The 22,686-nt window shown below is 38.6% G+C and overlaps 1 protein-coding gene across 1 annotated transcript in view; it reads right to left on the reverse strand.

The window, feature by feature from the left end:
• Positions 1 to 22,686, reverse strand: part of CYP7B1 (cytochrome P450 family 7 subfamily B member 1) — a 181,427-nt gene that overhangs the window by 59,310 nt on the left and 99,431 nt on the right. The window contains exons 2-5 of the mRNA XM_075494728.1: positions 15,092 to 15,228; positions 8,113 to 8,709; positions 7,462 to 7,668; positions 1,218 to 1,396 (exon numbers count right to left, since the gene is read on the reverse strand). Of these exons, the coding sequence (XP_075350843.1) occupies positions 1,218 to 1,396; positions 7,462 to 7,668; positions 8,113 to 8,709; positions 15,092 to 15,228 (1,120 nt within the window). The remainder of the gene's footprint in view (positions 1 to 1,217; positions 1,397 to 7,461; positions 7,669 to 8,112; positions 8,710 to 15,091; positions 15,229 to 22,686) is intronic.

Genomic DNA, 22,686 nt, shown 5'->3' on the forward strand with positions numbered 1-22,686 from the left:
TATTTGCCAATATATGGATTATTTTTTAAAACCCTAATTTTCTCAGCGGGCTTTGTCTTCATTTCTGGGTGAGGACAGCCAGCAGAGCCCTCCTGGATGTTATTTCCATTTTCATCGCTCCAGTGTTCATCCCAGTGACTATACCTTACTCCTGCTAACTCCAACATGCTCCACACCTCCTCTCACAGAGGCTGGTGGAGTTCCTGCACAGCGAGACGCTGTCCTGCACCAACAAGGCACTTGAATCTCATCTTTCCTCTGCAACCTCATATCCTTAAATTCCCAAAAGGGAGAGCCTCAGGGAGCAATGCCTCTAACATGGGTTTTCTATAAACATGTAAAAATATCCAGTTCCCTTCTTTGGCTCAAATGCCAAGGATGGAAATCAGCATGGCTGGGAGACAGGCATTTGCTTAGGAAAACAGCAATGAGAAATGGATCAGGTGCGAGCTCTTGCCTCTCAAGCAGAGGAGGCATTTAATAGCCTCAGCGTGCACCCTCGCTCTTCCCCATGGCACCCTGGGCTGGGGACAGCAATCCGGGGGAGCAACCTAGTCGAGATGAGGACTATTCAATTTGCATGCAGGTGGTGAACTTCTGAAGCCGTATTAAGGCTGAGGCAGGGTGGATTAATTTTGAGTCTTTGATATTCATTAACTCAAGCGTCAGAGAAAAATACAAGGAGATGACACAATTACCCTCCGAGCTTTGCTGCAGAGCAACAGCTTTACAGTCTCAAGTTCACAACACTCTACTAATTGATCAAGAAGGGGTGAATCCCTATGAAGGGAGGTGAAAAAGCATAAGGCTCAAGTAAGACACTGCTATTATAGGGCTTCAGAGAGTCAATGATGCTTTGGGGGCACTTAGCTAAATGGTCCACATTATTTGCTATTTAAACCACCTTCTATTATTCAGCCCTCCTTGGGTATCAAATGATCCACTGCCAAACAAAACCCACATTTAGCCTAAAGTTTATGGTAGTCAATGTGCAATTGTCAATTCCTTTGAAAGCAGTCGCAGTCAGTCTCATCACCATATTTCTCTCTTCAGGCCATGAATCCTTTGACCTATAGGGCCCTAGAAAATACATCTGAAAGTAGGAAGATTTGTTCCACAAGAAGGAACAGCAGTAAAAAAAAACCCCACAGATCACAAAAGGCTTGGCTGCTGCGATGTGCCTGGAGTAGGAAGAGTAGCACCAGCTGAATGTTTACCTTAGGATCTTCATAGACCTCAGGGTCCATGTGCAAAATCTGCGGGTAAAGGGCTATCCAGTCTCCTTTCCTCAAACTCACTTCTTGATTCCCTTCAAGCTTGAGAACAAAATCCTCCTGGCTGATGCGAATGTTCATGGAGGACGAGCACATTCGTAAACTCTCGTTTAAGGCACTCTCTGCGATTAAACAAAAGCGGGGGGGGGGAAGCGTCAGAAATATGGGAGATGATTGGAAGTTATACATGGCTACAGCTGCTGAATCTCGACGGGTTTAGTACGGCAGGCTAAAGGAAAAAAAAGGAAAAAAACCCCACAAACCAAACATAAAGCAGAGACCAGGAGGAGGCAATAAACAACCCCGCAGGGCTGGGGCAGGGAGCCATGACACTGAACCTCTCGATGTGATTCTCACTGATGGTGCTGAGAAATCCTGTCGGCTGTAGGCAGTACCAAGTTTTGGGTGGAAAGTCATTATTCAGGCATCACGTTGGAAACAACACAATCAAAAGACATGAACGCTTTACGCATTTACATATATTTCAGAGGTTACAAGAAAATACCAGCGAAAGCATCCACAGAGCTATTTCGCTTGCCTTTCAAAAGCTGTTGGATGTAGTGGCAGGACTATATGTTAGAAACAATCATTTCACTTGTTAATTCTGTAGTCATTCTGAGGATTTTTAAATCTATTTATTTTCTTTTCAATGTGCTATGCTGCCAAATGATAGTGTCTGTTATGGTCAAAGTGAATGAAAGCAATTCATTATTTGCCTGATAATTTTAAGAGAGGAAGACACTTTTAATTGGCCAAGAGAAAACAAAACATAGACATTTCAGGCTTAGGGAAAGCAAGATTTCTGTCTCCACCATCACATCCTGGAAGGCTCCAGAAGCTGAATGTCCTTGCTTTCCCAGTGGCCTTCACCTTTTGCTCCTAGCACGACAGATTTTATGGCTAATTTCCGGCAATTTATCCTGGCAGTTTGAGGAGGAATTCCTTTGGGAATAATATGCATAATTTGCATAAATCATTCTGATAGCATGTATATCAGCATGTAGCTCCTGTCTGAGGCTGCATCTCTCACTTTGTAATCAAAACTGACTATTTTTCCACCAGCGTGTATGGGCGCTGTTATATGTGACTTGATTCCTTCTAATCATCAGTGTGAAAAATAGCCTAAAATAGGGTTTCATTTGCACATAATAATCCATTTGTGTCTGCATTTATGTTCTGTGATATCAAACAAGCCCTCTCTAAGTGTTCACCAAGGCACTGTAACTGCTGCACCCAAAAGGTTAGTTTATTAGAGAGAGTAGCTACCCAGTGTAGATGCCTCTGAAAAAAAATAATAACAAATGTTCTTTCACTAAAAATTAAATCTGGTGCAGCATGCATAGCAAATAAAGTGGCCCTGGATGCTTTCTTGCAGGAGGTTTTTCCTTAAGCATGCATTTGTCTAAAGAAATGAGGCTGCGGTCAGCTTTGTGTGGCCAGCGCTGTGATTCAATGTGACGTACAGTGAGTCTGTGCATATTCTTTTGGACTGCCTTCGTTACTATAATCAGGCAGAGTCAAATCGGCTTGTTGGTGACGAAGCCAGAAAAGAACCCTGGTTCCAGAAGATGGCCTCTACTGCAGATAGCCACAAGGCACCTGACACGATAGATTTCAACTGGCAGCGCTCTGGCAACAAAACTTTACGCGGTACAAAGAAAGGGTCCAGCCTCCGCTCCCAGACTGTCTTCAACCTGCGGAAAACGAAGCTGGTAACTCCGCGCCGGTCCACCATTTGGAAACGGTGGCGACATACGTAGCGACACCAGAAATCGAATGAGGAAGGGGGAAGGAGGGGAAAAAACCAAAAGAAAAATAATTATTAAAGCGCCGCTGCGAAACAGCAGGTTTACATTTAACCGCCCAAGCGATGCAGTCACATCCTATCGGCGGACATCCTCCCAGAAAGCACGGCAGTCCCTGCCCGCTGCCGGATCCCAAATGACAATTGGGCAGCATATCTTATGCAGAAGTTAATCACAATAATGGAGCACAAAGTGTGGCTTAGCGGTCAGATCGTAAATGACAAATCTGTTTTACCTTCCAGTACCAGTTATGTGTGGAAGGCGAGCTTGGCTCTTGCTCTGAGCGATCATGCCGATAATCATTAGATGACAAAAGTAATGAGTCACATTATGATCAACAAAGGAGAATGGAGCTTATATGGCTTTGCAGGCTCACATTAAAAAAATAGACAGTCAGCTTTCCACAAATGCCAGAGCTATACATCGAGAGGAATGACAACTGCACAATAAAACTGCAGCCTTTACTTGCAGTTGTCATAGTTCAGCAGACACCAGCCATCGCTGCTGACAGACCAGCTGGGTAGCTTGGGAGGCCTTCCATTCTGCACCGTGAGGTACAGTAAATTATCCAGCACGGTAGAGCAACATCTGTTTCTGTGCTTGTGCCGAACAAACAAGGCAATTTAAAGCATACCAAGGGATAACCAAGCAGCAAATGAACATGACCCTCATTTTTTTCCCCCCTTCTTACACACATGAGATGCTAAACTTCACTGTGCGAGCGCTACATAAAGAAGCCAGGCTGTTGTTTGATAAGGTGTTGTCAGAGAGATTTTACATATTTTCTAGAGAGAGAGAGGGGGGAAAAAGAGAGATATCTCTCTCATAGTATTGTTATTCTTAGAATCCTCCCACTTCTCTCTTCGTTTCTCTTATACTAAAGCTAGCACTCAGCTTCCAATTCATTCTAGATTTTTTTAAAAAACTGTTTCAATATACTTATAAATATTCAGTCTTTAAACCCTAATTTGCTATACTTAGTTCACATGCCTTCAAGCATTTGTCTTCCAATTTCCACTGAATAAATGCGTACTAATGAGAAATAGAGCAAGCTGCTGAGGCAAAGCTGGGTGACTTGAGCCTGGCCTGCCACCAGCTTGTGATAGGCAGGCAAATTGAGTTAAAATGAAAAGTCTTGTCAGCTGAAATACAACATGGTAGCCAAACAGCAAGCTGTCAATCATCCAGCCAAAACAAGGGACTGCAGGTAATAAAAGGTCATTGCGAATCATAAGTGCATTTGGCTTTCGTAGGCAAGTTAATTTTAATTAAACATGATCTCTATCTGTAAATGTTTTATAAAACTTATTGTGCATAATGGATTGTTAATTTTACACTAACACATAGCAGGTAATAGGGTACTATAATTATTAGAGTGTATTGTAGGAAAATAGCTATTGAGTATGCAAATATTTGGGGGGGGTCATATACCCACAGGCATCACGGTGTGCCAACACAAATGATGATCTGATACAAGTACATTTGCATCTTACTAAGAACTAAATGGTACTGCCCAGCCCATTCCAGGAAAATACATTCATTTCTCTCAGTCCAACCAACGATTTTAATGCTTAGCATTTGTGTTATGACTACGCACTCCATATCAGCTGCTTTTGGGTTCCTACCCTTTCCTGTGCTTGAAACAATTTTTCAAGCTGTGCTCTTTTCATAGGAAATATCTGGGATTCAGCAATGACCTGGGGCAAGAATACTTCACCATATAAATGAATGGACTAATATTAAATAAACAAACTGACTAAACACGCCTAGCATTAAACATGCACTAAGTATATCTCTGCTTTACCCTTCGCATTTCCGTTATAACCATAAAACCCGACAGACCATTCTCATGTGTCGTTTACCATATTAGAGCTCCGTTGTGAGCCATAACGACTAATAATGTATGTTACTCTGCGCACACAAATAGGCGCGTTTGGGTTTCGGGAAAAGTCTTACGTAGACAAAACAAAGTGTGCTGCCCCAGAAATGCCATCAGAACAAAATAATCAGAGCCAGAATTTGCTAGTTTTGCTGTCAGTTGAAAGCTTTTTTTTTTTTAATAAAAAAATCACGTACCTGTGCTTCGAATTTAGAAGTAAATCAGGCCATGTTGTTCCCTAGACCCAAAGAATCTGACCATAATAACAACGTTGCTTCCTGAGAAAGGCATTTTAGCAATTCTTGCTTGTTCTCCATAGCATGAGGAATCCAAAAAAAGGCTCTTGTTACAGTAGGCCAAAAAGAGGACGGAGAATCAGAGCGCTTAAAACAGGAGAATGAGATGACAAGGTGATGAACGTACAAGAATCCCACCTGGTCTGCCTTACTCGAGAGCAGGGACACAAATCCTGGTTTTCTGTGCTCTGGGTTGGCACAGGGAGTGAGAGGGAAGAGGAAAAGCTCAGTCTCAGAGGTTGGGGTCAGCGAGCTGCAAGGGCAAAGGCAGTGCTGGCCCACAGCCTTCTGCGACGTGGGGATTTTTGGTGCGCAAGCAATGCAAATTGGGACCTTTGTCCCTCCTACGCATTTATTAACAAAACATCCCTCTTCCCTTTCCACTGAAGCATGACTTTAATTCTCTTATGGTACAGATTTTTTTTCTATATTATTATTTTATGGGACAGTATCCAGCCCTTTATGACTTAAGTGCCAGAAGAATTGAAATCTAGCTTCTGTTCATACCACATTACGTTTAACGCCATTATAAAATTTAACAAAAGTGTTACAAGAATACTACAAAGTAGGATGTGGCACTTTCCTCTCAACACATAAATCAAATGTTACCAAGGTACTTCAAGATTTCAAGGAGCAGCAGAGGAATGACACAGTTAATGTTTTAAACTGTTCATACCATTTTGCACCAGATGGTTTTAGTGAAGTACATGCTTTTATTTTCCTTATTCCTACACTTCCGGGGTGCTTTTTTTCTTTTTTTTCTTTTTTTTTCCTTGCCATTACCATCTCAGTCTCCAAATACAAAATAAATTATCTCTTGATCTTCTTTATGCTCGGTAACTTTCCTTTTCTATTATTTTTTGGTGGATGCTAACTGATGTGAAGCAATTTTACTTGTGTTCCTTAAAAGTACATTAAATGCTTAGAATGTCTTGTTATTCTTCAGAAGTGTCCTTGTCGTCAGATATCTCCCCTACTTCAAAAGCATCCTCCATCAGTTTGAGATAAATCTGCACCAAAACAGCCGTGACTCCAGATGAAACCAACTTACTAGACTCACGCTATAGAAGATAAACATTAGTGCTCTAACAAAAAGCAACCGGATCGGTCTCGATTTTATATTTGTACTATGAGAAACAATTCAAGTTTGAACACAGGTTCTTGATACATGCCACATTGGATGGTCCTGGAGAATGGCAGCTATTATATCCAAATCAAGTCTAGGCTCCACCACCCTGTCTTGACACAGCTTCTTTTAAGAGTGGAACATCAGTTCAGGCCATGAGCTACCAAAACAGAGACATGAGCTCAGTTTTAACACGGGACTGGTTTCAATATTAAAAAAGAGAGGACTATTGAACCTTTATGCTTTTATGCAGCTGTTGTCTACCTTACTAACGCTACCTATGGGGACTTTCAGATGCTTCAAGGTTAGGTTCCTACCCTCTACACCTTCTCTCCTCCCCTGGGCTAACTTTAGCATTTATCTTGCCAGTGCCTGTGCACTAGCAAATGAAGTGAAACCATCAGCTGATGCTCTGAAGGCCTATCCAGCTCCTGGATCTAACCAGCTTCTAATGCCAACTGGCAAGGGTCTCCCTCTGAACCACTGATCCAGAATTGGAAGATCTGTATCTCACTTAAAGCTCCCTTATTTTGAATCAAGGCACTTTTTTCAATACTGGAAATGCTATTTCTACTCTGTAAAGCTTTACCTTCTTATATTTTGTTCAGAGGCATCGCTCCACTGAAGCCCGCTTTAGAAGTCTTTTTGTTTTGTCAAAGAGAGAAAGAAAGAAACTGCTTGTGAAAAAACTACATTTGCAGTTTAAATACATTATCCCACTTTAATTTCAGAAAAGGGTCTTTCTTGGCAGTACCATACAGAAGTATTTGAAATGCATTAACACTTCGGCAGATGCTCAGAATCAAACAACTTAATAGGCATCAACTTTTTTTCAAATAATTGCAAAGCCTCGATTTAGCCTTTTGCATACCTTGCATAGTTAATTACCTAGGCTTTAATGTTTACATGCAATGAGAGTATCTACAGCTATAAACTACATAATTTATAATTGATGTAAATGGGTGTTATTATGTCAATTAGGCAGCTGTGTCCTCCACCTTCTCAGTAAACAGAAATGAGTGATAAACCGAGTTTGCCGGGAGAGCCCCTCTTTTCTTCCTAACAGATAAAAATAAATTACCTAGGTAGACCAGGTTGTCCAATTGTTCTCTGGTGAGGTGGATGTTATACGTGGGCCCTCTCTTTTGACCTGTTGACTGCAGCAAACGGTCAATCTCGTCACGCACTGCTGCAAGAGCTTCTGGGTGCCGCAGAAGATAATACATGGCCCAGAATGTAGCTGGAATCGTGTTTCCCACAGAGGCCCACAGGAAGGCAAAATGATGTGCTGGGAGAAAATAAGTGAAAAGGAAGATTAATAGCGTTTATTACACTGATTAGATTTGCAGTGTGCTAATTAAAAGATGTTAGGACACAGACCCAGCCAAGGATCAGTGAATGCTAATGAGGACCAATAGGCTTCTGAAGTCTAATTTTCTGCTTAATGAGAATAGTTTGAAATGTAATGTCGGGGGGGGTGGGGGGAATAAGGGGAGGAAATGCAGCTCAGTTATAATCTTTCTCATTATCACCATTAAGTATCTTGTTTTACCACCTCAGCACAAAAAAAAAATCAATTATCATAGAGGGTTGTTTCAGAGTAAAACATTTTATCATTAGCCAATTAGAAAGAACATAAAAAAATTTCAAGGTCGCCATTTTGCCTTTTTATTTCAAAGGTCTATAGTAAATTATTTTATTCTAGACAAGCAATCATTCATAAGTTTCTTACCTGCTTTGTCATAATCTCCAAGCAGATCATATTTCTCAAATATATCTTGTCTGGCTTGGACCACTTTTGACCCTCCCAGCCATTTTGTCATGTTCTGAAGTAAAAAATGATGTATAAGCTCCTTCCGAACCTTCTTGGTAGCTCCTAGCAACTCAATTGGTATGTTTGCAGCTAAATAGGGAAAGCTGGCATCAAACTTGATAAATTTGTCTCTGATTTCACTAATAACTTTGTGGCCATCTGCAGCAGGAACTCTTCCATATAGTGTTACAAAACTGGCTTCAAACATTACAGAGCAGCAGAATTTGTACATTTTTTCTGTTTCCCAATCTGTTGCTTGTGAGCATTTCCATTCAAATATATCCTGGAGATTTTTCATCATGTGGTCAGAAATGATATCCAAAGGCTTGCCTTGTAGATACTGGTAGATTCTGTGCAGGTTTTCCTTGAGATCAGGGAATTTTCCTTTCGACAAGGCTGGGTAGTCAAAAGTTTTGGAAGCCATTTTATCAGCGAATTCATGAAATTCAAGTTGCTTGCTATTTCGGATGACATAGACATATTGAAATGGGTCCATGATAAAGGTAATATATCTACCTGAATAGAAGAAAAGAAAAAAATAGAGACGTGCACTTTTATAATCTGGTGACACTTTCAGAAGTAATAACTGAAAATAAGCCAATGCCTGGACAAATAGCACACAGAAAATCCCCACAGCAAAGATCTGTGAAGAAATCTGCAAAGCAAAAAAAAAAAAAAAAAGAAAAAAAAAAAAAGAAAAAAGGAAGCTGTAACAAGTTTTATTTAGATTCTCTTTGTGATGCAGATTCTACCTGTGTAGACTTTTATGGCTCTTCTAAAATCAGCATGAAGCCATTTCCATGTAGACTGATCTACTGGTTTTGCCAACAGCAGGCTGTGATCTCTGCAGTTGTGGCACTCTGACATAAATCATTTACTACCTGGTATAATTCATGAAAATACAATGTGGAGGCATAGCAGCATTTGAAAATTTTAGGTTTTTACCAGCAGAAAGGGAGAAACACACCTATTTCACCTGCATGGAGGAACGTGAAGGGGGGGGGGCTGGAGTGGAAAACCTGCCACCTAGGCAGCTTTTCTTCAAGCAGGTGACACACAAACTCAAAATCTGCTGGTTATGGCTTTAACCGCACACTGCAACCCCCCAACATTTAAAGACCCTCTTCACATCTGTTTTTTTCCTGAAGTTTTGCTAACTTTTTGTTAAGAATGGGCTTAGTATCCATAAAATGACTACCTCAAGATTTGATTTTGAAGCCATAGGTTACAATGGAGTAAGATACCATTTTTAACATGGGTGCCGTTTTGGGGTAGACACTGTCCTAGCGCTATCATCCATTGTGCCAGAGTGCACCGACAACTTCCCACCCTTCCCGAGGCACTCAGTGAGGTGACACGGCCGTACCTTCAGCTGCCTGTACAGAGGAACAGGGTTGCATCAAGTTTGACGCTTTTCCAAGTTGCCCATGCCAGAAAAATCCTGCAATTTCTCCCTAAACTTTAAGTCAACTACTAAAGAAGAGCATTTTGGTGAACTAGCATGAATCAAAATGCTAACGCACCCAAAGCTCAATTAAATCTTAACTCTTTATAGATGATTCCATGTTAAATCTAAATTTAGAGTTCTTGATTCTTAACTTGAATGGAGAGGTGCATTAGGGAAAAAGGGTACCCATTAAAATGTACACATCCTCTGTGAAATATCCTAGTTATAAACTCGGAAAAATAGCAAAGCTTCCAGCACTTACAGTCTAATTCTGTCTCACTAAAGGGACAAATCTCCTTTGATTTTAATGGGAACAAACACTACATGCTTAACTGAGGACCAAATTTGGCTCCGTGACAGATGTCCTGAGATAAAGTAGTCATTACCACTAAAAATGTCAACAAGTATCCATGGTTACCATATAGTGATATTTGAATTATCATACTTATTCTGTATTCTGACTTGTATATACACACAGTGCTCTATGGTAAATCTGGGTGCACTCTGGACTTCCTCTGCAATTACCAGTTGCCATAATTTCCCCCCGATTACATCCACTGCAATCCCAGAGAACCAGTAAGGACACACAAGGGATAAATCCAGACAGAATTTGACTCCCTTTTTTTTGTCAACAGCGTGTGAAGGTTTTTAAGGTACTCTTAGAGTTTGCTTTACTGTAACATAACAAATCATAGATGTAAATTCATTTAAAAAAAATAAATATATGAAGAAACCGGCACGAAAAAGAGATCCTGAATTCCCAGTCCTCTTTTCTGACCATTTCTTCCTTCCCAGCCCAGAGAGGCTGACAGGAATTTTAGTCTCGACCTCTGCAGGATCTTTGTTAAGAGTCCTAGAATTGCTCTATCTTTCTAGCTTTTGCCCACTGTCATACTCTTTATTGCGGCTACCATCTTTGCAATCAAAGCTTGGAAAGAATGCCCATTGGAGCAATTTTTAATAAATAGATTTGGAGTGTTATTAACCCTAAAGATGAAAGCTGGCTTCCTAACTTTGCGTTTACAGGGTAAACAATTTAAGTTAAGATTTTTAATTAATATTAATTTAAACCATCTGTCCACCATCTGCTTATTTCTGATGCAAAATATGAGTTTCTTTGTGATCTTTAATCAGACACTTAGCAAACGCACATCAATTCTTATCATTTTTTAAGTAAGAAAATGATTTTTAGCAAATGAGTTTTCAGACAAACAAACTATTTTAGCAATAATTTTAAATCAAAACTCACTCAACACTAGCACATACCTTGAAAAAAAAATCTCTGAGAAACAGATTATCACAGATCCTGATTTTTATTATTCTCATCAGGTTCCTGGTAGCAAAAAGTAAGTACGCACCAAAATATAATTCGTTTTGTAGAATCAATTCAGGCTCCAGACCACATCGGTGCACATCAACAATATACATAAACACATAAAGCAAAATACTTTTATTACCGCATTTAGTAAAGGTCTGTATAGTCAGAAAAGCAGAACCCCTCTATAACAAAGGCAGCTTGTTTATGTACCTCAATGAGAATCTAATTTTAGATCTTTTAATTAGAAAAAGACTAAAATCTAGAGCTAATTAACTGCAGTTAGTAAGTTGTTGTTGTGAAAGTGGGTATGGGAGCCTTTAGCAATTACAGTCGTACTCGCACACAGATGCACTGCGCGGCTACACCGGTTACCCCAGTCTCTTCCATACAGGAACAGATTGCTAATTACAGAGCCATGCCCCAACACCTCCTCTACCCTGAGCAGCAAACATCCGAACTGGAACCAACTTTCTCACCTCAAGTTATGATTTTAAATTTTGTAAGTGTCAATACGGTTCTTAATTTTGCTTTTTAAATCCTGTCGTTGTCCCTCATGAGGTCTCTTCCCACTGATTGTCCCTGGTGGTGTCAGAGACCAACAAAGGCAAATTTTTCCTAAAATTATGAGTTATTATTCAGTATTTTAAAATGCAGCTTCCCCCTTCCCCTCCCATGCCTTTCCATTGCAGCTAATGCCAAGAACCACCTCTTAAAAGTAGCCTTTTCTGAAACCGAACCAAAATCTTGATGCTCATGAGTTTCCATCAGAGTACCGGTAACGGTAAATGCCAGATCAGCCAAAAGTGGAGGCATATCACACGCTCCACAAATCAGAAAGCCTTAAATATTGAAGGTATTTATATAGAAACTGCTGGGGACCAAGCCTTTCCTTGTTAGATTGTAAAAAAATCCTTCAACACAAAAAACTAAGTAGACATGTCCATACAGAAATGTCACACTCCAAATCTCAATAGTTTAAGTCACTGAGCTATTTTATTTAGTACTGTAGAAACAAGCCAAAATAAGAGATGTATGCTTGTTTCTGTAAAAAGCCCTCTGATTTTTTTTTTAATATGGATACAGAGAATTCATATTTCCCCGTCCAATCCTTCAGTCTGCATTACACCCATGCTGCAAATAGCCTGGTTATCTCCCTTTAGTTTATAGTCTCCTAGAAATAGAAGATTGATGTGGAAAATATGAAAATTGTCAACTTTGGTAAATCTGAGTACAGAAGCCAGTATTTGTATGATAGTTAAGAAATTACTCTAATAATGCATTCTGGAGCTTTTTAATGCTAATGATGAAAGACAAGCATTTCAGATGGCATCTAATGATGGATGTTATTTTGGTAATGCTTGCAGCAGGCTTCAGCTTGGTAAGGAGTTAATGTAAATTACCTTTTGCCTAGGAGAGAAAAACGTGATATGTTACTGTAGGTGTATCATGATTTAAAAGAAAAGAATGACTTAGCAGCAGTATTCAAAAAGGCAACTGTGCTTAGTAAAAAACCCTAAGATTATTTTATTAAAAGTTGAGTTAGTCTCAGAGAGAGTGTTGTAAGGTTCGGTATCATTCCTAATAACTGGTCAGGAAAAGGAGACAAAGTTTAATCCCGAGAAACAATGCCAAAACTGTTTCAAGCTCTTTAAGTTCTTACCTAGCCGTCTGCCTATGCTGCTGACCCTTAACAAGCAGAGAGGTTGGCTTGGGAAGTATGATCATCTCAACACCACAGACTCTCTGTCTCTCTCTCTCTTTCCCCTCCTTATTCTTTTCTTTTCTCGTTTTTTTTTTTTTTTTTTTAAGACTATCGTATTTACGTAATCGTCCTCTTATTAGGGAGATTCTGCTGAACTGCTGACAATGATGTACAGTGGTGCTTCGCCGCCGTGACGTTTGGGGAAAACGATTCTGCTGCACCACCACACAATACCAATTAGAGAACTATTTTCTGCGACAGGTCAGGAATTTACATTGTTTCTCATAGAAAGATGTGCTTTTTAATTTCTTTATTAAGATGACATCCATGTCCCTTGCGACTTTTAGGGATGACAATCATTTGCTCATCACATGGGAAAGTACAATCAGCGAAATCGCATTACCGGTACGGGGCAATGCCAGAAACTCCAAGCATCGTTCCGCATTTTCCAAATGAACTAGTTTGAGAACCAATAATTAGAACAATATATATTGATAGAATTTTTTGACAGGACCTTTAGACACCCACCATGGGGGTAAAGTAATGATAGTCCATATACAGCAGGCTACACTATGTTTGCCGAACGTATAAGCATCATCTTTGTCAAATCAGTAAGACATATAGAAATCCTGTATGTCTTCGGATCAGGACATGATAGGAGGCACTAACTAGCTTCGGCTTCTTCCTTGACTTGTGGATGACAAACTGTTTCTCCTTAGTGAAGTCTTGACAGTCAATATTTTTATACCAAAAAAAGAGAACTTAAAGTGGTATCTCTGATATGACAAATTCACAAAATCAAAGATTTCCCTGCATAAGGCTGAAATGATATCCAGAACTCACTCTGTTTACCTCAGTCTCTATCAAGGAAGGCTTCCTCAAAATATCTGAACATAGGGAGATAAGTTGAAATGGAATTTTGTTTAGCATTAAATAGAAATTCGTGAAACTAATTACACTCATAGATTGCTTAAACGCACAAATCTCTAAACATAGTCTTGCATAAAATAATAAAGAGGTGAAAGAGAAACAAATAATTGATTAAACACATTAAGGATTCTGAAGTATGACTGTATCTGGTTTTATGAATGTACTAAGGTAGTCTCTGAATTATAATTATTAATCTGTATTTGTAAGAAGCCACAACTGTATATAGTGTGAATGTACATTAACAATAAAAAAGACTGTATTTAAACAAAAGTTGGTCTTGTAATGTGTCAAACTCACTTTCAAGATGGAAAAAAATCTGAGCATACCAGTTTCCAAAGAAAAAACCCTGAATGAATAAAAAAATCACACATTTAATAGCAGTAAAAATGCTCTTCCAAAGGAAAAAAAAGAACAGATTTGGTAAGAAGAAGAAAAATTTTATTAATTAAACATACGGCTTGCAATTTAATTAATTGACTTTTGAAGAAAAAAATTATTTTTATTGCAAAATATTACTTATATGAAAATATAAAGCTAATGCTACTGCCATGAAATTACAAAACAAACTTTATACTTTACACTTTACGTTTTTATTTGAAACTCCCTAAAAATACAGGAATAGCTAAAAACGAGATAGACTTAACTCTAAACTTGATCATTTGAACAAGGATATCAGCATGTAAAGGGGCAAAAGATCCATTACATCCACCTAAACTAATAAGAGTTTGCCTTTTTCTGAACAGACGAAAATACTGAATTTTAAATTGATTTTAGTAAAAAGTGCATATGTGTATGTATATATATATGTACATTTATATATTTAAGTTTCATTCAAGATTCTAGTTTCATTCTATGTTTTTCTTCTACAGCTAAGTGTCTACATGAACTCACTCAAATGTTTGTATTCAAGCTAGTGTAGTAATACAGCTATAAATACAGAAAGCAGCAAGGTTATATCATACTTTATTATATTGTTATTTTCAGCAAGCATGATCAGAGTAAGAGGCTGGCAACGGGAAGTTTCTGTGTTCCAGTCCTGATTGTATCACTGAGTCAATGTGTCATTCATTCCCTTGTGTTCCTGTCAACCAGTTGTAAAATGTGTGAGAACATATTCTGCACTTTTTTTCTTAAGTGTTTTCTAAATTTAATCTGATATTTTTCTGTGCGGTGTCAAGATGATGTTAGTTCTCCCTTCTTTAGGAAAAAAACCCCACAATACACAATTAAATGTGCTGGCAAAATCTATGTTCATACATTACATGCCTACAAATTCTATCAACATGCATATATACCTATAGCTGTATATAAATACACATGCTCATAATTATATCCTATGGATTCTCATTATGCATACAATACATGTGAATTTAAGTAATTTTTATTGGCCCACGCTACACAAAAATGTTTTTGGTTAAGGAAGATTCTAAACTAAACATTTGAATTAGTATTTAACTTCACTGATGGAAAAAATCAAGAGAAATACTAAAATATTTCTCACCAGCAATATGTACAGTGAAAATATCTCCAAGTTTCTTTTGCTGATCCAGTAAGAATTTGAAAGCATCTTTTCTAAAAATCAAAGCCTTCCCAAGGTAAGGAATCCAGCCATTTATTAGCGGGGGCTCTCCAGTCTTCCTGTTAAAAACAGAAAAATAAATAATCAGGAATTAACTTTGCCATAAGAGCAACTCATCTTTATCTCTATTTATATATTACACTTAGACCCACCATCTACATATATAATTCTTGCAATGTATAATATGTTGTACAGAAAGTTCTTCAGATATGATGGCAGGTTAAATCTAATCACACCTCTGAGCACAGAAGGCTCTGTGTGGTGATTAGGAAAAATAAGTGAGAGAAATTGAGATGCATTTAACTACAGGTCGTCCAGTTATTACCGTCAAGTTACGAACACAGAAAAATGACATTCGGTGGAAAATCTCCCAGCAAAGAGTCCTCTCATTTTCAATATTTGGTGTGTCAGAGGAAGATGTATCAGAAGGCAATTATGACAGATTTAGGTAAATAGGACGCCAACGTACCACACAAAACAACTAGCCTTACAGATAACATTTTAAGAATTTCAGTTTACCAGAACACAGACCAGCTACCACTCTAACTAAATATCTTTAAAATATAGAATAATAATAGAGGCCAAACATTTACCATAATAAATCTTAGCCTCTGTATATTTATAGTCTCCTAAGCTATGAACGTGTATGAACAGGTTAAGATGAAATTCTAGATAATGATATTTGCATCCCAGTCTAAAAAAGCAGCCACGGTGTGTTAGTTCTGTTTATGGAATAGTATAAAATACCTTTGAAAAATCTAATAAGTTACATTTTTCTTTAAAAAGGAAAAAAGGTTCCCACACTGTCCTATTCCTGACTGCAAGTAAATGTCTTTCCTTCTTGCTGGTCTTTAGTTGCTTGAATCTGATTTACAACAAAGAAACATAAAGCGTGCTTGCTCTGGAAAGGATTAAAACAAATATTCACGAACAACTCTGCTGCTACATCCCATCTGTGAAGGTGACTTATACTACATGCAGAACAACTCATTCTGATTAAACACAAGATATTTACTAGCTTGGATCTAATCAAAGATCAAGGGATCACAAGCTTTACTACTATCATACACAGCATGGATTTTTATGTAGCTGGATTAACCCTATCATAGTCACATTCTCCCTTGAACTGCTGTAGCAGAAATGAAAAAAAAAAAAAAAAAGTCAACATGATATGCTGCATTTAAAATTTTTATTTTTGTAATTAAAACTTTCTGAGCAGGAAATTACAAGGGATTTGACCTCTTACTTTAAAAAGTTGCTATAAATTTAATTTACAGATAAACAGATGTGGCCAAACCGAGTGCATATCTTGATCTCTTTCTGTTTAACTGACTACTAATTCTGAATGTTAGTTTTCAAGAATGTCCTTTTGTCCTCTGGAAAACCAGTAAACCTTCTGGTCCAAACCTGACAATCTCACAGCCAATACATTTGCCCTGGCTTTTTAATTTCTTTGGGTTTTGTGGCTTTGAGGTTTTGTTTGTTTGCTTTGTGGTGTTTTTTTTTAATTGTGGAGAAGGTGGAGCATCTCTTTTTACAATACCTCCCATAAACCACTGCATTATCCATCCTCTAGAGGTCAAATAACAACGCTATTTACTCAAGTAGTGCAGAAAACTTTGTAGCGGTTAATTCTGTATTAAGTGAATACAAGAAAAGAACTAATCTGAGATTACATGAGAGGGATCACCAGCCCTGGAAGCATAACGGCCCACTCGATACCCTCAATTATCCTCTCCAAGCCCACAAAGAATCTGGGTGATTTACCCATTTCTCCCCCCCAAACTATTAAGTCCCGAGAGCGGCCTCCTTTCACTTCCCGGCCTGGACACTACATCCCGTAAGTAGCATCCTGACAAATATTTAGATAGGCTTTTTGTCATCTTCTAATTGAATGCATCTAATTTCACCCTCCACGTTCTGTCATTCGGTCAGAAGCTGTATTCTTCACAAGCTCTCCACTGGGTAAAAAGGAGGCAGCTCAGAAATCCAGGGGAAAATTAACTTAATGCTCCAAGTCTGCAGGATCACATCAGGGAGACATTTTGCTATCGCAAAGACGTGAGGGTCATCGTTCGCTTCAGACATGTTTAGCTCAGCAGCAATAAGCTTAACACTGTTAAACACTGTGTCAAGGCTATGCAGCTTTTAGAGGAAAATATAACACCAGCTCAACTTACGACCCACAGCAGACTGATAACAGAAATGTGTCTTCATTTCTAGCTTTTCTTCTCTTTGGAAGAGGGAGGTCATCTTCATGACTTATAGATGTCTGCCAACACACAGCAAAGAAAAGAGCACCGTGTATGTTTTAGTGCCTCCCAAAACACAATGCTTCGCTGCACAAACTTTTAAGCAGCGCAGTTCAGCTGACCCCGGCTTCCTTCAGGACTCTCACCCTCATCCCGGGTACTTCCAGAAGTTCCCATTGCCTTCAGATGCTACACTGAACCATTAACAAAGCCCACAGAAACTTTTACTGGGTAATTAATTTGTTGACAAACTTTTAACTCCGGACTCACACTTCACAGCTGTTGTAAAATGTGATAATTAAGCAAAATATTACAAATGTTAAATTTTTCTCATGATATAATATATATATTTTTGTATCAAATATAAAATACAGTTAAGAAATATAAAAAAGCAATATGAAGTGTTTTGATGGCAATTTAAGACTGCAACTTTTTTAATTGAAGCATTCAGAACGTCTTACCAGATTACGTTTTATTCAGTCCTGGTTTAACTGCTTAAATTCTAATTCACTTAACACACCTTGTAATATTCCCAGGCCTTTTTGCACCACGTTCCTATGTTTTTTAGAGATTGGGCTGGTTTTGCTTATATACAAGAATATCTTTACTTATCTGAGAAGCCTCTCTGAAGTCAGTAAGACTCAATGGACAAATTTCTCACATATGTGAGTGAATTTTACAAATAAAGCATCAGCAACATGTCCAATGCAATCTATAAGTAGACGGATCAGTTACAAAGTGGAGGGAAAGCAACCCAGTTGTATCATCCATCATTGTTAAATGGATAATTTCAAATGGCATTACGCAAAAATCAGCTGGCTACAAATACAGCCTGTAAATAGAATGAACAGATTTTGATAACTGTAATTTTTCTTTGCTTTCACAGAGAAAAGATACTTCGTTGTTAGCAAGTAATAAAGTTGAAATGTCTACTCGAACAAAGAAGGAAAGTTTTGGAGTTTGTTTACAGTTTCCTTAAGGGAGATTTTTCAGCTCACCCAAAACACAGAAGTCACTGACTCAGGTGTGATTATTTAGCTACTGAGGTAAGACAGTATTAAAAAATGTGGATGATGTACCTATGTCTCACTTATGCTAAGCAGCAGTCATGCAACAAAGCAGGAGAAAAATCAGCCGCAAGGCAAATTACGTGAAAAATAGATTAAAAAATATGGTTTTTAAATTCAACATCTCTCGACATTATGTTTTCAATTAGTGAAAGGGAATTATTTGGGAAATCCAAATAAGGTAATTTGTTAAGGTCTCTGAACATTAACATTGTTTTTTTAATTGTAAAGAAAATACCCTAAAGATTCACAAGCAAATAGACTTTGTCAACATTATCTCTCATAGAAATAGTGTTGCTTTATAAAAGCACACAAGACTATTCTTTTGCTGGTTACACCACTTCAGCTCCTCTGCAGTGTAGGGCATAGGATCAGTGTAAATGAGAGGAGAATCCTTCTCATTTCACTGGTTATTTGTATTCCAAAGGAGCAGATGCCTTCCAAATTATGCAAAAATCCACAGCGCATCTCGTACTATAGCAGATGAACAGGTTAATTTTTCTCTTTGCACATAATAAATCACAAGTGCTTTAACACCCATAGTCGCATTTCATGAACATAAACCTTCTGTTTAATAATGTCTGTTTACAACTAGAATCAGACATACAGTAATCTCTTGCCTGGGATAAACATTAATCCAGATCTGTCTAGAAAAATTATACAATTCATTACCATAAGTAATCTCTATTGTGCCCTGTGCTTAACCTTCATCTTTTTTCCTGTCCTATAATCTTGCAAATCCACCAGTGGTGTATGATTGGCATCTGGTGTTAACGCAGCCTTCACTGCACACAGCACAGCTGAAAAAGCCCTACATGAACACGTCACTCTGCAGGGTACCACTGGTTCAGCTGACCACTTCTCAAAAACTTTCGCCAAAGGGCGAAAAAAACAGCAAACCAGGGAGAAAAAGGTCTAACAATATCGTTTGCCACCAAGGGATCATTTTCACTTTCCAAACCATCGTCACCATCCACAAAAATTACAGGTATAGGTCTGATTTTTCCATAGCGTCTCTGGTCAAACCATCACATACCACGTCCAAGCTGGAACACGCTGTGCTGGGGGACTTCAAGGAATGGAAGTGGATGGGTACAGAAGTAGAACAAAAGCTATTATGAACATGTCAAGGCAGTTTGAGATTATTCACGGGCTCGATTACAATATTCAAGCAACAAGACATGACAGACAGTGTCTTTCCAGGGGCTTATGAACGCTCAAATTGTAAGGAAAAGAATGAGGCTAAAGGCTTCAACCCCAAGAAAGGTAATCCCCAGAAACGTGGTGTCTGGAGTGTCTTCTTGTATTATGAGAGAGAGAACACAGGAAACTTAGGAGAAAGCCAGTAAGTCTATCTTCCTATTTTTTTTAATTTAGCAGTTACAGTTTTCCCCCCAGACCTGCTCATAGCATTAGGTGTTTTGTATCTATGAGGACAGAAAAAAATATTATCTTCCACAACACAATTTTTTGATACTTATAAAATCATGCATGCCTTAAATACCCTGTCTAGATTATCTGCCTCAGTGACCTCCTGGAACTCGAAATTTTCCAGGTTGAATACATGAGGAATGAAAAAGTATTCCCTGCAGAACAAGCCAGATGAGAGTGTTAGCAATATACAGTCTTCTACCTTTGAATTCTCAGCTTACATACCTCCTATGGAGGTAAGGACCAGATGCTGCTCCTCTCTGATCACTATTTGGAGGCTTATGTGGAGTAAATAGATGCATCAGGACGAGTCTTGACAGAGCGGTGCAGACATGGATTGATTCAGCGAAGAAGAAGAAACAAGAGCCCTCGGATGGAAAAAAACTCACGCTGCCGTCACCTATACTTTTGTCTAGGTAAAGTGATTTCACACTGCAATACTGATAACCTCCTCTCTTTCATTAGGATAAAGATCACTCGTAAAAGAAAAGGAAAAAGACTCAGGAAAAAGTAGTAAATACACTTTTGAGCACACCAAGGAGAGAAGAGTTTATCCGCGCTTCCAAAAAGAGCAGTACAGCAGAGGCAGACTCTAGTGGTAATGTGAGACAAACTGGGAGAAATGCTGATGAAAACAAACCAACCGACCAGTGAATTTTTACAGTCATTTTCTTTTCCACAGAAAAATGCAATCCTTTTGTTGAAAGTTTTTCATGTCAAGAACTTTTGGGATTTTAATCAAAATCCCCTTTTTTATGTAAAAGCATACAAGCTTTTTGGTGCTAAGATCTCTACCTTGTGTTGTAATCCACTAATCACAGGAGCTTCTTCTTTTTTCTCTCTTCCAGTAATTTCATTTGGGTCATCCCCAAATATCCAAAAAATACCAATACTCAACAACTCATTCAGCAGCTCTGAAACATTGCTCTCTAGGAAATCTTATTCCTCTGCAGTTTTTTAGGCTAAATTATCTCAACAATTATAGGTTGACATTGTTCATACCAACTCTTCACACTTTAGAACTGTGTGTTGAAGGATACATCCATAAATTCAACCACTACTTGGAGTGATGGGTGGGGACATTGCCTAAAAAGCCAAAAGGCAAGTAAATACCATCATGGGAAAGTAATCTGAACAGTTTTAAAATGGAAACCCACTGAAAAAGCCCTTTTGGCTCAGGTTTTATCAGAGGCTGAAAATTCCCAGAAAGGTCCTACATAAAATGTAATGTAAAGTTTCATAACAGCCAGGATAGGAGTCATGGTGAAGACAAGACCTGGTCAATGTGACAATAATTCAGCAATATTAGAAATTAATATAAATTCAGCGCTTATGGCCCCATCCTTGAAATCCTACTTTGTTTCTGCTCTGGGTGAGGTCAGTGACAGCAGCCATGAGTATTCAACACTTTCCCTGACCAAGCCCAAAGTTTTTCTATTACATTTTACATTTGAGATCACTTGCCCAGCCCAGGGCTTTTCCTTTCTTAATTCAGATTTAATCAAAGAAAAATTGGCTAGGAAGGGATGATGAGAAGTTACTGATTCCATGCCTCATATCGCAGGTAGGGTTCTGTGCACCAATATCTTCCCTCATATTTGTCTATGCTGTTTTTGAAGATACTCAGTAAGAGTCTCTACAGTCTCCTCAAGCAACCTGTCCTTATTATCAGAAAGTTTCTCCTCACATCTAATCTTTATCTTCATGTCATACCTCAAGCCTGCTACTTCTCATTCTGCCTGCGAACGATAAGAGAATAAATGATTTCCTTCACTTCTTGCAGGAGCACTTAATGTATTTAAAGGTACTTACCATGTTGTCCCTTAGTCTTCTTTAGGTTAAACAACCTCAAATTTTCCCACTATTTCCTCATAACTATTTTCTAAACCTCTACATACTTATGTCACTTCCCCTCTTGATTTTCTAACGTTGGCCCACACCTTTCTCTATGGCAGTGTCCTACACTGAGCTCAGCAGAGCAATTACCTCTTCCATCTCGAGGGCGACACATCTGGCCTTGCCTCCCAGCACAACCTTGGCTTTCTCTGCAAAATCACCACAGTGTTGATAAAAACCCAGCTTGGGAACCATTACAGCCCTCAGCCTTTTCGCAGAGAAAAGATCGTGGTCCTGTCCAGATGCTGTTGATTAGTCCTCTGTGTTTTCCAGTTCGCCATTTGGAACGCTAATCCCTCCTTTGCAGGCTTGCAGCCGCTCCTCTTTTGGCATTATCCACAAACTTAAACACTTTTTTTCCTGTATTCATGTGAGAACGATGGGATCAGAATATGAAGTCCATCAGAATTTCCTTCTACCACTACCAGGAACATATTTATGCTGCACATTAACTGACTTTACCTAAGAGAACCCAATGACTCTCACCTAAAATCCATCTCTTTCATAAGCCATTTCTGCACTTTAATATACTGCCTTGCTGCAACACATGTTAAAACTGTACGCAGTAAGTAGCTCATAGTAGGAAATCATATTAACCGTCTGGCCTAGAAATGACAAGTGAAGTGTGGATAAGAATGTCAGCACTCCCCACAGAAATATATTCAAACAGGCAGAAATCATTCCTTACGTAATAAAGAGCAAACAAATAAATTCAGGAAATCTCAGAAACAGTGGTGGGACATTATCATGTTTAAAAAAAACCCTGGTAACAAGGAAAGAGAAGAGAATGTTAGATGGAAAGATATTGCCGCTTCTGTTTGCAGCAACTGTATTTTCTTTGAGTATGTAGTATATAATTTCAGAAGTAAAA

This window comes from Mycteria americana, chromosome 2 (assembly GCF_035582795.1).
Source record: "Mycteria americana isolate JAX WOST 10 ecotype Jacksonville Zoo and Gardens chromosome 2, USCA_MyAme_1.0, whole genome shotgun sequence".
NCBI classification, from domain to species: Eukaryota; Metazoa; Chordata; class Aves; order Ciconiiformes; family Ciconiidae; genus Mycteria; species Mycteria americana.